At 53.3% G+C, this 13,957-nt stretch overlaps 1 protein-coding gene across 2 annotated transcripts in view; it reads right to left on the reverse strand.

Annotated features, from left to right (window-relative positions):
• CRTAC1 (cartilage acidic protein 1) overlaps positions 1–13,957 on the reverse strand; it is a 165,400-nt gene that overhangs the window by 57,171 nt on the left and 94,272 nt on the right. For both annotated transcript variants that reach the window (XM_045361318.3, XM_045361322.3), the window contains exon 4: positions 88–224. In XM_045361318.3, coding sequence (XP_045217253.1) covers positions 88–224 — 137 coding nt within the window. The remainder of the gene's footprint in view (positions 1–87; positions 225–13,957) is intronic.

Consider the following 13,957-nt stretch of genomic DNA (forward strand, 5'->3'; position numbering starts at 1 on the left):
ACTCTGTCAGGGGATGTCTACACAGTGGCTCCTCTCCTGGCTCTCACATGGCTTCTCCCCAGGTCCCCCATGCACCCCTGTACTCACCTTTCTGTCCACACAGGCCACAGAACGTCCGGCAAAGAGGCTGGCCACCCCACGGGCCACGTTGACCTCATCACTCAGAATGTCTTCCCACCGGTTGTTGCGGAACTTGAACAACTTGTCGGTGTATGTGGCCACCCCTGGAGAGAGGAGGAAAGGGAGGGCTGGTGGACAGTGGATCAGGGTCTCGGTTCTGATCTCTGGGTATGTCTCATGGCACCTGCCACAAGGTTCTTGGGACGGGAGGAGGATGGGTCATCTGCGGCAAGGAGGACCTCAAGCAGGTGAGACTCCTCTGTGTTTGGGGAGCACTCAGATGTTTCCAGTTGAGGGAAGAGACTCTGAGCCTCATGAAGATGGCTGGCCCAGGCCTCAGGAACTAGGGAAGAAGTGCCACTGCTGCAGTGTGACCGAGATGACTCTCAGCAGCTGGATTTCATGCCCTGCCCCGTTCTCCTGCAACAGCATCAAGGAGCTCCTGGGACTGCAATACCGGAATATCCAAACTCAACCCAAGATGACTCTTTCTCCAGGTGCTGTCCCTACATTCTCTACTGGATCGCAGGACCTACCTGATTTGGGTCTCAGAAGAAATGGTTCTGGTTCATGAGTAGGTCTCAGTCCTCCCTGAGGAAGGGGCTGGAAGTTGAGCTCTGACGGGGTGAGAAGTGAGGGGTTGTTCCGCCTGGGGTGTGATGAGTTTGGGCAGCCCTGGGAGGCCCCTGGTCCCAGGACTGGGGAGCCCCAGAAGGCAGTGGTTTTCACCTCTTTTGGATTACTGGCCCCTTTGAGAACTGGAGGGAGGTGAAGGACCTTCAGCTCAGGGAGTCGAAGGTTTGCACCACACAATATGCCATACGTCATTTCAGGTCTATGGCCCTCTGGAGCTCGTTCGTGAAGCCTTGTTCTGGGGATGTGGGAATAACTGCTGGTGGCTGAGGCCGCAAGCCCATTCAAGTGACCACTTGAAAGGCAGAGCTCTCTCCTCCACCATCACCCTTAGTTAATTTCTTGTTAATGCAAGACCCCGAGTATTCATAGTTTAGGGGGGGCCTCGTTCTATCCCCTGGGCTGGAGAGGAAACACAGGGAGAGGAGCAGCTGAAGGAATCGGGGAAGGTGAGCTTGAGGAAGAGTGGGCTTGGGGACAGAACCCTGAACTTGACTGTCTGGACCAGGGAGAAGGCAGCAGGCTTAGACTGAGGAGAGACAGCATGGCGCAGGGGCACCAAGAGCTCAGGGTGATGGAAATGATCTGGAGCCCCAGCGTTGGTTCTGCTTGGACTCCACTTCTAGGCTCCAGACTTGAGGCACGCTGCCCAGTATCTCTGAGCCTCGGTTTTCCTACTTGGGAGCAGGGATGATAGTAGTTACAGAAAGTTTACTGTGAGGAATAAATGAGATGATGCACACTAAAGGTTTGAGATAGTCCCCCCACCAAAGTGGTAGCTATTTTTCGACAGAAATGATTTTTCTCATGTTATAGATGAACTACTTTCCAAGGTTTTTTAGAGACATCAGCCCTGCACTGCAGGGGTTCGATGAAAACCAGTGATTCTGTGAGTGGGTGTGTGTGAGGGTGGGAAGTGTGTGAGTGTGAGCATGAGCGAGAGTGAGCATTGTGAGAGTGAATTGTGTGTGTGGATGTGTGAATGAGTGAGAATGTGCAGGAGTAAGAGCCAGCGTGAGTGACAGTAAGAGTGTGTGAGTGGGCTGGGCACGGTGGCTCGTGCCAATAATCCCAGTACTGTGGGAGGCCGAGGCGGGCAGATCACTTGAGCCCAGGAGTACTAGACCAGTCAAGCAACATAGCAAGACTCCATCTCTACAAACCACCCCCCAAAAAAATTAGCCAGGTGTGGTGGCACATGCCTGTAGTTCCAGCTAGTCAGGAGGCTGAAGCAGGAGGATCACCTGAGCCCAGGAGGTGGAGGCTGCAATGAGCTGTGACTGCGCCACTGCACTCCAGCCTGGGTGACAGAACAATACCCTGCCTCAAAAAAAAAAAAAAAAAAAAAATGGTACGAGTTTGTGAAAGCAAGTGTGTGAGAAAAAGAGTGAGCATGAGAATGAGTGTGTAGGTGTGAGAGTGAGACAATGGCTGAGCATGAGTGTGTGTCAGCATGAGTGGGTGTGTGTGTGGTGAGTACACGAGAGTAAGAGTGTGTCAGAGAATAAGAGTGGGCAAGGACGAGTGAGTGTGAGAGAGTGGGCATGAGTGAGTTGAGAATGTGGGCATGAGTAAGAGTGAGTGTGGGCATGAGTCAGAGTGAGCATGAGAGTGGGGATGAGTGAGAGTGAGTGTGAGGGGGTGAGAGTGAGTGTGGGGGGGTGAGAGTGAGTGTGGGGGGATGAGTGAGAGTGTGAGGGGGTGAGTGAGCCTGAGAGGGGAGTGAGTGTGAACATGAGAGGGAGGTGGGTGAGGGGGACAGTGAGTGTGAGGGGGGCGAGAGTGAGTGTGGGGGGTGAGAGTGAGTGTGGGGGGGATGAGTGAGAGTGAGTGTGAGGGGGTGAGCATGAGGGGGTGAGTGAGAGTGAGCATGAGAGGGGGGTGGGTGAGAGTGAGTGTGAGGGGGGCAAGAGTGAGTGTGGGGGAGTGAGTGTGAGGGGGGCAAGAGTGAGTGTGGGGGGGTGAGTGAGAGTGAGTGTGGGGGGTGAGTGAGCGTGAGAGGGGGTGAGAGTGAGTGTGGGGGGATGAGTGTGAGTGTGGGGGGATGAGTGAGAGTGAGTGTGGGGGTTGAGTGTGAGAGGGGGGTGGGTGAGAGTGAGTTTGGGGGGTGAGTGTGAGAGGGGGTGTGTGAGAGTGAGTGTGGGGGGGTGAGTGTGAGAGGGGGTGTGTGAGAGTGAGTGTGGGGGTGGGTGTGAGAGGGGGATGAGAGTGAGTGTGGGGGGTGTGAGGGGAGGTGAGAGTGAGTGTGGGAGTGAGTGTGAGAGAAGGGTGAGTGAGAGTGAGTTTGGGGGGCGAGTGTGAGAGGGGGGTGGGTGAGAGTGAGTGTGGGGGGTGAGTGTGAGAGGGGGGTGGGTGAGAGTGAGTGTGGGGGTGGGTGTGAGAGGGGGTGAGTGAGAGTGAGTGTGGGGGTGTGAGGGGGGGTGGGCGAGAGTGAATGTGGGGGGTGAGGGTGAGAGTGAATGTGGGGGGTGAGTGTGTGAGGGGGTTGAGAGTGTGTGAGGGGGTTGAGAGTGAGTGTGAGAGGGGGTGAGTGAGAGTGAGTGTGGGGGGGGTGAGTGAGTGTGGGGGGTGAGTGTGTGAGGGGGTTGAGAGTGAGTGTGAGAGGGGGTGAGAGTGAGTGTGAGGGGGTGAGTGAGAGTGAGTGTGGGGGGTGAGTGTGAGGGGGGTGAGAGTGTGAGGGGGTGAGAGTGTGAGGGGGTGAGAGTGAGTGTGGGGGAGTGAGTGTGAGAGGGGGTGAGAGTGGGAGAGGGGGTGAGAGTGAGTGTGGGGGAGTGAGTGTGAGAGGGGGTTGAGAGTGAGTGTGAGGGGGTGAGTGAATGTGAGAGGGGAGTGAGAGTGTGAGGGGGGTGAGTGAGTGTGAGAGGGGAGTGAGTGAGAGTGTGAGGGGGTGAGAGTGAATGTGGGGGAGTGAGTGTGAGGGGGTTGAGAGTGAGTGTGAGGGGGGGTGAGAGTGGGAGAGGGGGTGAGAGTGAGTGTGGGGGAGTGAGTGTGAGAGGGGGTTGAGAGTGAGTGTGAGGGGGTGAGTGAGTGTGAGAGGGGAGTGAGAGTGTGAGGGGGGTGAGTGAGAGTGAGTGTGGGGGGGTGAGTGTGAGGGGGTTGAGAGTGAGTGTGAGGGGGGTGAGAGTGTGAGAGGGGGGTGAGTGAGAGTGTGAGGGGGTTGAGAGTGAGTGTGGGGGGTTGAGAGTGTGAGGGGGGTTGAGTGAGAGTGAGTGTGAGGGGGGGTGAGTGAGAGTGTGGGGGGTGAGTGTGAGAGGGGGTTGAGAGTGAGTGTGAGAGGGGGTGAGTGAGAGTGAGTGTGAGAGGGGGTGAGTGAGAGTGAGTGTGAGAGGGGGTGAGTGAGAGTGAGTGTGAGGGGAGGTGAGTGAGAGTGAGTGTGGGGGGGTGAGTGTGAGAGGGGGTGAGAGTGTGAGGGGGTGAGTGAGTGTGAGAAGGGGGTGAGAGTGAGGGGGTGAGTGAGAGTGTGAGGGGGTTGAGAGTGAGTGTGGGGGGTTGAGAGTGTGAGAGGGGGTTGAGTGAGAGTGAGTGTGAGGGGGGGTGAGAGTGAGTGTGGGGGGTGAGTGTGAGAGGGGGGTGAGTGTGAGAGGGGGTTGAGAGTGAGTGTGAGAGGGGGTGAGTGAGAGTGAGTGTGAGAGGGGGTGAGTGAGAGTGAGTGTGGGGGGTGAGTGTGAGAGGGGGTTGAGAGTGAGTGTGAGAGGGGGTGAGTGAGAGTGAGTGTGAGAGGGGGTGAGTGAGAGTGAGTGTGAGAGGGGGTGAGTGAGAGTGAGTGTGAGGGGAGGTGAGTGAGAGTGAGTGTGGGGGGGGTGAGTGTGAGAGGGGGTGAGAGTGTGAGGGGGTGAGTGAGTGTGAGAAGGGGGTGAGACTGAGGGGGTGAGTAAGAGTGAAGATGAGTGTGGGCACGAGTGAGGTGAGTGTGAGCATAGAGTGTGAGAGAACAGGCAAGTGTGTGTGTGGAAGTGAGCAGATGAGCGTGAGTACTTGTGGGAGTATGCATAGGTGAGGGGAGTGTGTAAGTGACCCTCGACCCCTCAGGTGGCTCCACCCAGGAGAGAACAAAAGGTTTGGTCTCTGAGGGGTCCTCATGCTGCGACCCCCTGAGACTGCAGGACCCACAGGAGCAGAAGCATCATCGGTGGGGTCTGGAGTTGGCCCAAAGGGTCCTCACCCGACAGCAGGGAACCGGCACCCTCTCTCCTGCCTTCTCTCCAGAGAAGCCTGACCCAGGGAGGAGGAAAAGTCCCTTCCGCTGAGTGGAGGCAGACCCAGGAGGCCTGCAGGGCTTGCAGATGGAGGCTTCAGCACAGGCCCATTTCTGTGGAGCCCAGAAGGGACCTGCACAGAGCTGCTGTGGCCTGGATGCACGTGGGGGAAACTGGGTTGCGGATTACCCGGACAAAACCACAGGGCCCCGACCCAGTAGACCGGAGTCGCGTTCCACATCTGAGGCTCGTTAGCTGTGAGGCCCGAGGTCTTGGTTTCTTCATCTAAAAGTTGTGGATAACAGCTCTGCCTCCCTCCCAGCATCGTTGTGGGAATTACATGAGAAACGCACATGGAGAGAGTTCAGGGGCAGCTCTGAGACCCCAGGTCCACAGCCCCTCCTCAAAATTCCTGGGAGTCAAATGTGTGCAGGAATTTACATATTTTTCCTTCAGATTTTGGAAAGGTAACACAGTGCACACACCGTTTATTACATAACACCCCCAGCAGGGATGGAGGCAGCACCCTGTAATTAAACACATTAATATTTCTGCAGTGAATTATATGAATATTCACCCTAAGTGGGATAAATAAAGCCTATAAATAGCTCAGATTAGCCCAGGACAGGTTTTGCTATCAATTGAATTTCCCACAAAACTTAAAAAATGGACTTGAAGTGTTCAGAGGGTTCTGGAATTCAGGGCTCTCGAGAAGGGACTTGGACTTAGGCCACCATCATCATGGCTGTTCTGGAGGCAGTGGCAGGCTTGCTACTGCTTCCAGATGCCTGGGAGCCTCTGCAGATAGCCCCTGCAGGCTTCCGGGTCTCCAGCCCTCACCATCAGCAAGCAGCCCTTGCCCATCTCTGCCCAACCAGGGCCCCTTTACATGCTGTACCTCCAGCTAGCATCATCCCTGAGATGCCTGGGTCACACTCCACTGAAGCCTGGGCCAGCATGGAGTCGGGGAGAAAATGGGTGTGGCAGCTGGGGTTCTGCAGAGCTCTGATGGACACCTCTGGATTCAGTGAGAGAAATTTCTCAAGCTCCCAAGTTCCCGCCTTAGCTATCTAGAGGAGAAACTAGGTCTAGGGTGACTCTGTCCCCCTCTGTTTGACTTCTCACCTCCAGTTCCTCCTGTCCACCTCAGGCAGAATTTCCCAAAGTGTGCTTTGTGGGACTCTGGTCTCTATGAGGAGCCTGGAGAAAGGACTCTGTGATCATGTGAGCTTGGGAAAGACGGCACACTCACCCACCTCTTGGAGATTCCCCCTGGACATTGATCTATTAGAATGTCAAGAACTCCTGCAATGAATTACCTGTTTAATTTTATTTAACCCAGCCTTTCCCAAATGTTCCTTGGCCATGGAACCCCTTTTTGTAGACCACCTCGTAGCGCCCTGTGTAACTGGTGCTGTCCTTAGCAAGTTGCTGTCCTAAGGTGCTGATGTCTGGTCAGGCTCAGAGCTTTTCAGCCGGAGGTGTTAGGGCGCCTGTGCTGTTGGCCTCTCCCACTCTTCAGCCTCCTGGCTCCTGAGCTCAACAGGGGTGCCCAGAAGAATAAACTAATTAAGGTAAAATGTGCAACAGCCATGCAGAGCCTTGTAGATCATAAATGGGAACGGCAAAATCAATGGCAGCCCTTCTGCAGGCAGAGGCCCGGAGGCCTGGGCGACAGGAGAGATGGGAGCCTGTGATTTAGGAAGAGCAAACGCTCTGGCAGCTGCAACCTGGGTAATTAGGTGTGTCAGGAAGACAGATAAACAGCGAGCTGTGCGGGTCGATGGCACAGGCAATAAACACCCAGCACTGGCCCCTGGCCCATGTCAGCATGCGGTCCTGCCTTCTGGCTCCTTGTAGCTGCACAAGAACTGCACTCTGCCCTGGGGTCCCTCATAAGAGGGTGGGGGCAGCTGTTTGGGAAGAGGTGAGGTGAGGAAGAGGAGCAGGAGAGAGGTATTCTCTTGAGTCCCCTGGGGAAAGACACGGAGAAGGTAGAGGCCTGGGAGAAACAGGAGGGCATCTGGGGCAGGGCAGGGGGCCCTTGAGTCACAGCCCCCATGAGAGGCAAGTCTGGGGATTCCCATTTCCACCCCGATTCTGGCATCTTGGCATTAAAGGAGCCTTGAAGGTCTCAGAGTCCAGTAGAACCACCATTTGCTGCCAGGAGGCCAGAGGGAGGGGTCTGTGGGTGAGGCTCAGGTGCCCACCATGCCCTGCAGGGGGCCAGGTGCTACACCAGATGCCGTGGGAGGCCAGGGGAAGTATGCCTTTGTCCCTGACTAGGGGCTTTTAGAGTCCACCCACACCATCAGGGACAGGTAAAGGAGATACCAGGAGACAGCCATGAAATGAATGATACTGCCATGTCTATAGCACTTGCCAGGTGCCAGGAAATTCACATATATTCACTCATTAACCCTCACCACAACCCCTCAAGGTGGGTACTATTTTCATGACCCCTTTACACATGAAGTGCCTGGGGCATGAGAGAGAAGGGGACTTTCCTAAGATTCCATAGCTGGCAGAGCCCAGCAGGGCAGAATTGCACAGTATGTCGGGAGATGCGTTGAAATCAGGATGGAAGAGGTCGCTGTGATCAGGGAGGGCTTCATAAGGGAGGAGGCACCTGAACTGAGACTGAAGGGTCAGAGTAACAGCACTGCACTCTACAGTGTAGGCAGGATGGCAAGAAAAAGGCACAGAGGGGACATTGAGTTTGCCTGGGGAGGGGGGTTTGTGCAGGTGGAGGAGGAGAAGCATGACAGGGTGGGGGAGACCCAGTACTGAAGGCAAAGGGGCCATTGGTGGCTTCTGATATGGGGAAAGTCAGGGGAAAACAGTGTTTCTGGAAGATTAAGTTGGCAGGGGAGTGAAGGGTGAATGCGCTAGTGAGGGAGAAAATGCAACGAGTGGCCACTTTCGTAGGAGCTCAGGCTTGATCCGGATGGGGAGGAAGCACCGGTGCAGGAGGGGTTGGCTGAGTGTGGCCAGCAGAGTGAGGGAGCTGTCCAAAATGTGGAAACAGTGACCCAAGCAGGGATGCTGAGCTTGCTGGCGGTGAGCAGGAGCCTGGCTTCAGACAGTTTTGATTTAAAGTGACCACAGGGTGGCCAAGAGGTCACTGGCTGTGAGGCATGACTCCTTACAGAGTAGTGAGTCTGGAGCTAGGGAGAAGGGAAAGGCCAGGCCATAAACAGGGTCGCTTGAGTCCCGGGGAGAAACCACATTTGGGACAGAGAAGGAGGCATCAGAAGACTAGAAAAGGGGAATAAGAGGGCACCTGGAGCCACTGGGAGCATGAGGTTGTGTCATAAAGGATTCTCCCTAAGGATCACTGGATTGGAATGCCTCCTCCCCAGGGGGCTTTCCCCACCTGGGAGATGGTCTGTCTCATGGTCTGGTATTGGTGGTAGAGAGAAGGGTACGCAGGTTTTTGTGGCAAGACAGAGGCCTCAGCCTCCAACCTCATTCATCAGGCAAACAGCAGGGCTGGGGAGGTAGCCAGCAACATCGCTCCCTCTAGGTGGATCTTGGGCAACTCATGAACTTGTGTTTTTCTGATCTGTAAAATGGAATGAGAATGGCCACCTATTCATCAGGTTGTTGTGAGGGTTAAATTAGATAATGTACGTAAAGTGCTGAGAACAATACCTGGCACATGGTAAGTTAAATAAATAGTAACAACACCATCACCATCACCACCATCATCCAGGAAATCACAGCACATGACCACAGCAGATCCTCAACTCAGGAGGCAACTGTGATGTTAAGTATAAAAGGCTTTATAAGACTTAGTCAATGGAAAACCAGCAAGACAGTGATGGCTCCAGGGGAAGAAAGAACACATTCAGTCAAAGGACATTTTCAAAGAGGAGCCCAGGCTGTGCTGGGTCCCTGATGTAAATGCTGACCCCAGCCTTCCTTCCCCCATCCCAAGGTGAAGAGGGAAACCCGATCAGCTCCCGCCAGGCACTTTGCCCACATCAGCTCCTTCAGTGCTCTCCGCAGCAGTGCCAGGAAGGTGGAGTCTTCATTTCACAGAGAGAAACTGGGGCTCAGAGGGTTAGGTCATTTGCCTAAGGTTGCACAGCTGTTGTGAGGTGGTCTGTCTGTTGCAGAGCCCCCTCTCATGTTATTAAAGAGCTGGGTCACTCATGGGAGGCAGTCCCAGCTCCCAAGGGTCCTTGTTAGGACCATGGGAATGGCCTCTGGGGTCCCATGTTCCGTATTGTGCTGCTTTGGCCCATGCTGGGAGAGCTGCAAATCAGGACTTTGCATCCAAGTAAAATCTGGCTGGGGGATCAGGAGACCCTAGAATCCATTTTAGGACCTAGAGAATCCTAGGAAAAGAGGGTGGAGCCATAGGGCCATACATCTCAGACTTTGCTGGGTTCAGGAAGCTCCTGGAGATTAAATTCAGATTCTGGTTTCGGAGGTCTGTGGTGGGGCCTAAGAGTCTGCATTTTTAAGAGCGCCGGGCTGATTGCCATGCTTATGGCCCATGCGTCACACTTGGAGTAGTGAGGTGCAGAATATCTGGGTACAGTTGGAACTGGGACTAGGTGGAGGAGCTGCCCGACCAGGGGTGCTTCTCTCAAGATCAGTCAGCTCCTCTGCTGTGAAGGCAGAAGAGGCTGGAAGTACCACCCATCCAAACACCCTTCTCTTTATCGAGGTGACTGACGCTCCTTCTCCTCTCTAAGAAGTTACAAGAACCTCTGCTGAAGGCCTCTTTAAGTATGACACAGAGCCCCCCCCACAAAAAAGTGATAAATCCAAGTCCATAAAAATGAAAATGTTCCACATTACAACATCCACCAAGAGCAAAGACAAAAGAAAAAAAAGACAAACAAGGGAAAAGTATCTTCAACTTGTTCTATAGACAAAGGGCTAATTCCCTAATTTATAAAGAGCTGTTACAACTCAATAAGGAAAAGACCAATAATCAATACAAAAATAGGCAGAGGCTATGAGCAGACAAGAGATCCAAATATATAAAAATCTTCTCAGTCTCCTTCATTTTAACAAAAATGAAAATTAAAACTGTACTTAGATATCATTTTTTCCCTGTCAGATTAGCAAATACTGTAAAAATAGATGAAATATTGTGTTGGGGGTGTTGGAAAGGGCTTGCTTGCATATTTGGTTGATGGGAACGTCCTGAGCAGTGGCCCTAGGAAGGACAATTTGGCAGTGGCTATGAAAACTACACATGTATATTCATTTGAGGCAGTAATTCTATTTCTACGAACTCACAAACATGCCTGCAATTGTGGGAAATGGCATGTGGTACAAACTTACTCATTTGGTAGCATGCTTTGTAAGGGCGAAAGGCAAAACCTAACTGCAAGTAATCTTTCATCAATAGAAGACCAATTAAATTAATGGCACAGTGGAGTACTATACAACCATAAAAAGAATGAGAAAGCTGTCTGTGTACTGCCATGAAATCAAATCCAAACTGCATTGTTAAATGAAAAGAGCAAAGAGTGGAACCATGAGTTGGGCATGCTGTTTATGTAGGAAGGAGGGAGACACATAAATTATTTGAGCAGTACCCCACACATAGCAGATCTTCAATCATCATTTTGTGGAACTGAATGCATGAAAATACATGAAAATCCTGTAGGGGCTCACAGTTCACACTGAGCCATTTGCTACCCATGCTTCTGTTCGTTACCCCAGGCCAGCCCATGTGGGTGGGAGTGCTCAGGGCTATTCAGTGAAGCAGCAGGGGTGAGCTAGTGTGTGATCCCCCAGGGGATGGGCTCTGACCAGGAGCTGCAGAACATCCTAGGTTCCTGGATATGGAGGTGAGGTATCGGCACCTGCCTCTTGTCCCCCTGCATCCTACACACTCTCCTACCTGGTTTCCCTGAGTAGTGTTGCCTGAGATGCTACTCAGTGGCTTGTATTTTTCCAGGCTGGTGAAGCCATAAGCTGGTTTCCTGGCCCAGGCTGTCCTGGGATGGTGGTCAGTCTTCCTCCTTCTCCTTTCCCTTACCCACTTGCCAATTCTCAGCCCTTGACCCAGGCCCACTGGGCCCCTCATCTGCATGGTGTTATACTGCGGTCCTTTTCTCTTTGCTCCCACGGTCTCTCCTTCCCACAGGCCAGGAGAAAGGCCTGTGGACCTCTGCCCATGACACTTTGAGTGGCTCTGGCTTTCTTCAGAGCCACAGGACTAAAACAGCTATTGTGTGGAGTGCTTATTAAGTCCTGGGCACTGTAATAAGTGCTTTCATCCACTATCTCAGTTGTTCATTCAAAAATATGTATTTAATGCTTACTAAGTGACAGGCACTCCTTTGGATCTGGACTATAGCAGTGAACAAGACACTCCCATGGAACTAAGACCCTGGTAGGAGAGATGGACAACAAACAAAAAATCGCTTATTTTCAGATAGTGGTCAGTACTGTGAAGGAAAATAAAGCCAGTTAAGTGCACAGAGGGTAATGGGGCTACAATTTTAGATAAGGGGCTCAGGAAAGATCTCACTGGAGGAGGGGCCTGAATGAAGGAGTGAGCCTGGAGAACATCAGTGGGAAAAGCGTTTCAGGTAGAGGGAACAGCAAGTACGAAGGCCTCAGGTGGGAAGGCAGTGAGTAAGAGGAACAGTGGAGGAAAGAAGATCAGAAAGGCAACCTGGGTCACATAGGAGGGGTGCTGGAGGTGATGGGAAGGGCTTTGGATATGGAGCCACTGGCGGGAATTGAGCTTAAGAAGTTGGCGTGATTTTAGACGAGGGAGTTGAGGCTGAGAGAGGTCAACTAACCTGTCCAAGGTCACACAGTAACTAAGGGGCAGACCCCAGGTTTGTACAGAATGACTCCCCCAGGATGTTGTTGGAATGCAGGGTGCTCGCCCTCTTCCAGGAACTCCAATGCTACCATCCCAAAGGCTGGCCAAGGGAGGAGAGAGGGACCATGCTTCCACAGGTTGCTCCAACATCCTGGCACATGCCAGGGGCACAGCCAAATGCCATGGGCATGCCTGGGCTGGTTGGGGGCCCCTGGAGAGTGGGCAGGGTGGCAATGGCTGAGTGCCATGCCAGCTGGGCCCAAGGAAGTGCTGACACAGCACAATGTCCCTGCTCCACACCCTGCCCATTGCCGATGAATCAATGGGATCACTCAACTGAAAAATTAACTCAAACCCACAGACATCCCTGAAACCCATAGAAGGTGGCCAGCACTGAGGCTGCTGGGCACTGTTGCCTTACCCCCACCCCGGGGGCCGGCTCTGGCGTCTCCCAGTGCACACTTATGGCCTTGATCTCAGGAGCTCAGGGCCTTTCTGGCGCCTCCACTGTGTCTGCCTTTCTTGACTTCCCTCAGTTGGCAAACCCTCTCTCAGGCCCAACAGCTCACGCCTGTCTGTTCTTCCTGGGATTTATTTATCAAATTTTAACTTAGCTCTTAGGATGTGTAATGTCTGACTGGGGCCGAAGGGGGCCACAACATGAACGATACAAGGTTTTGCCTTCAAGGAGCTTTGAGTACAGGCAGGGGATTGGGAGAGGGGACTCAGATACCCAGAGAAACGCAAGGCTGTGTTGAGGATAGAGTGTAAACTTCATGAGGGCAGGATTTTTGTGTTTTATTCACTGAGGCATCCTCAGTCCCTAGAATAGTAAGTGCTCAGTAAATATTTGTCCAATGGATGAATGCATTAATAAATGAGTAGGATTGTTGTGAGGCTGAGCATGAAACTAGCATGATTCTGAGGTAGTGGCCTTCCATCTTGGTGTATGGGGAATTGCCTGGAGGTCTTTACCATCTGGTGACTGCATCCCACTCCTAGAGATTCTGATGGGATTGACTGGAGTGCCGCTTAGCTGGGATTGTTGAAAGCTCCCCAGGTGACCCTAATGTGCAGCCTGGGCAGGGAACCAGGGCTCTGGGATTCACAATGCAGCACTCTAAGAGCGTGGGAGGGGCTGCTGCTTCAGAGACACCTGGTGGCTGCCACAGCAGGTGCTCTGTGCTTGGTGAATAGGGGATGGTCTGTCCCCTTCCTCTGGCATCTGCTTGCTGAGCCCACACTTCCACAGTTCTCCTTGCTCCAGCTTCCCAGCCTCTGGGAGACTTCCTGGGAACTCACCCCTTCTGCAGGCATCCCTTGACACTGCTCCCTTTCTGACCTTGTCCCACATTAAAGAGTTGATCAGCCCATCAATTAATTGTGTCCTAATCCAATCTTGGCTTGGCTGGAGAGAGGGCAGTAAATCCAGCTGCATAATCATGCCCTGATATTTGTGTAGGGATAATTACTATCTCTCAGGCCTCACTTGGTGGCAAGATGAGATGAAAACCCATAAAACACCACTCAGGGCTGTGGCTCATTGTTTCTTGGCTGCATGAGGCTGGCTGCCAGCCAGACAGCACTGCCTGCCCCTGCCCCTGGCATGAGCCCTAACCTCTTCCCCTCCCATTCATGCAACTGCAGGACTCAACATCGGGGGCAGTCTAGGGGCTGGATCCTGGCTTGGGCTCAACAACCAACAACGGTAATGTCGTGGCTCAGGGGAAAGCCAGTGTATATGTGTCAGGGTGGGGAGTGGAGCACAAGGAAGGTGGTCCTCATAGCCAGGCAGTTACCGGCCTCCAGGAGGTTGGGAGGTCCAGGATGATGACTGCTCAAGTCTGAACCACAGAGCTTCATCCAAAGCAGACCCGAAAGAGGGCTGCCTTCTGGAGGAGCCCACTGCATATTCAGCCTGGCCCCACAGGGACACAGGGCCCTACATCCCTCACAGTGTCCCTTATCTCGGGACACTGTGGCCTGGGACTTCCACAGAGATGTTACAGCCCCACAGGCCTGGGCTGAGATCCTGAGATCTGAGCCTGAGAAAATGCAAGCATCAGGGGTGGGAAACCACCTTGATCTGCTGCCACAAGGGCACAGCCCCCAAATCATGAGACACTGAGCAAGCACTGCAAGCTAGGCTCTCCAAGAGGCAGTGAGGACACAGGGTTGAGGAAAGCTGTAGAGCATCTTGATT

The sequence above is a fragment of the Macaca fascicularis genome, chromosome 9 (assembly GCF_037993035.2).
Source record: "Macaca fascicularis isolate 582-1 chromosome 9, T2T-MFA8v1.1".
Lineage (NCBI taxonomy): Eukaryota > Metazoa > Chordata > Mammalia > Primates > Cercopithecidae > Macaca > Macaca fascicularis.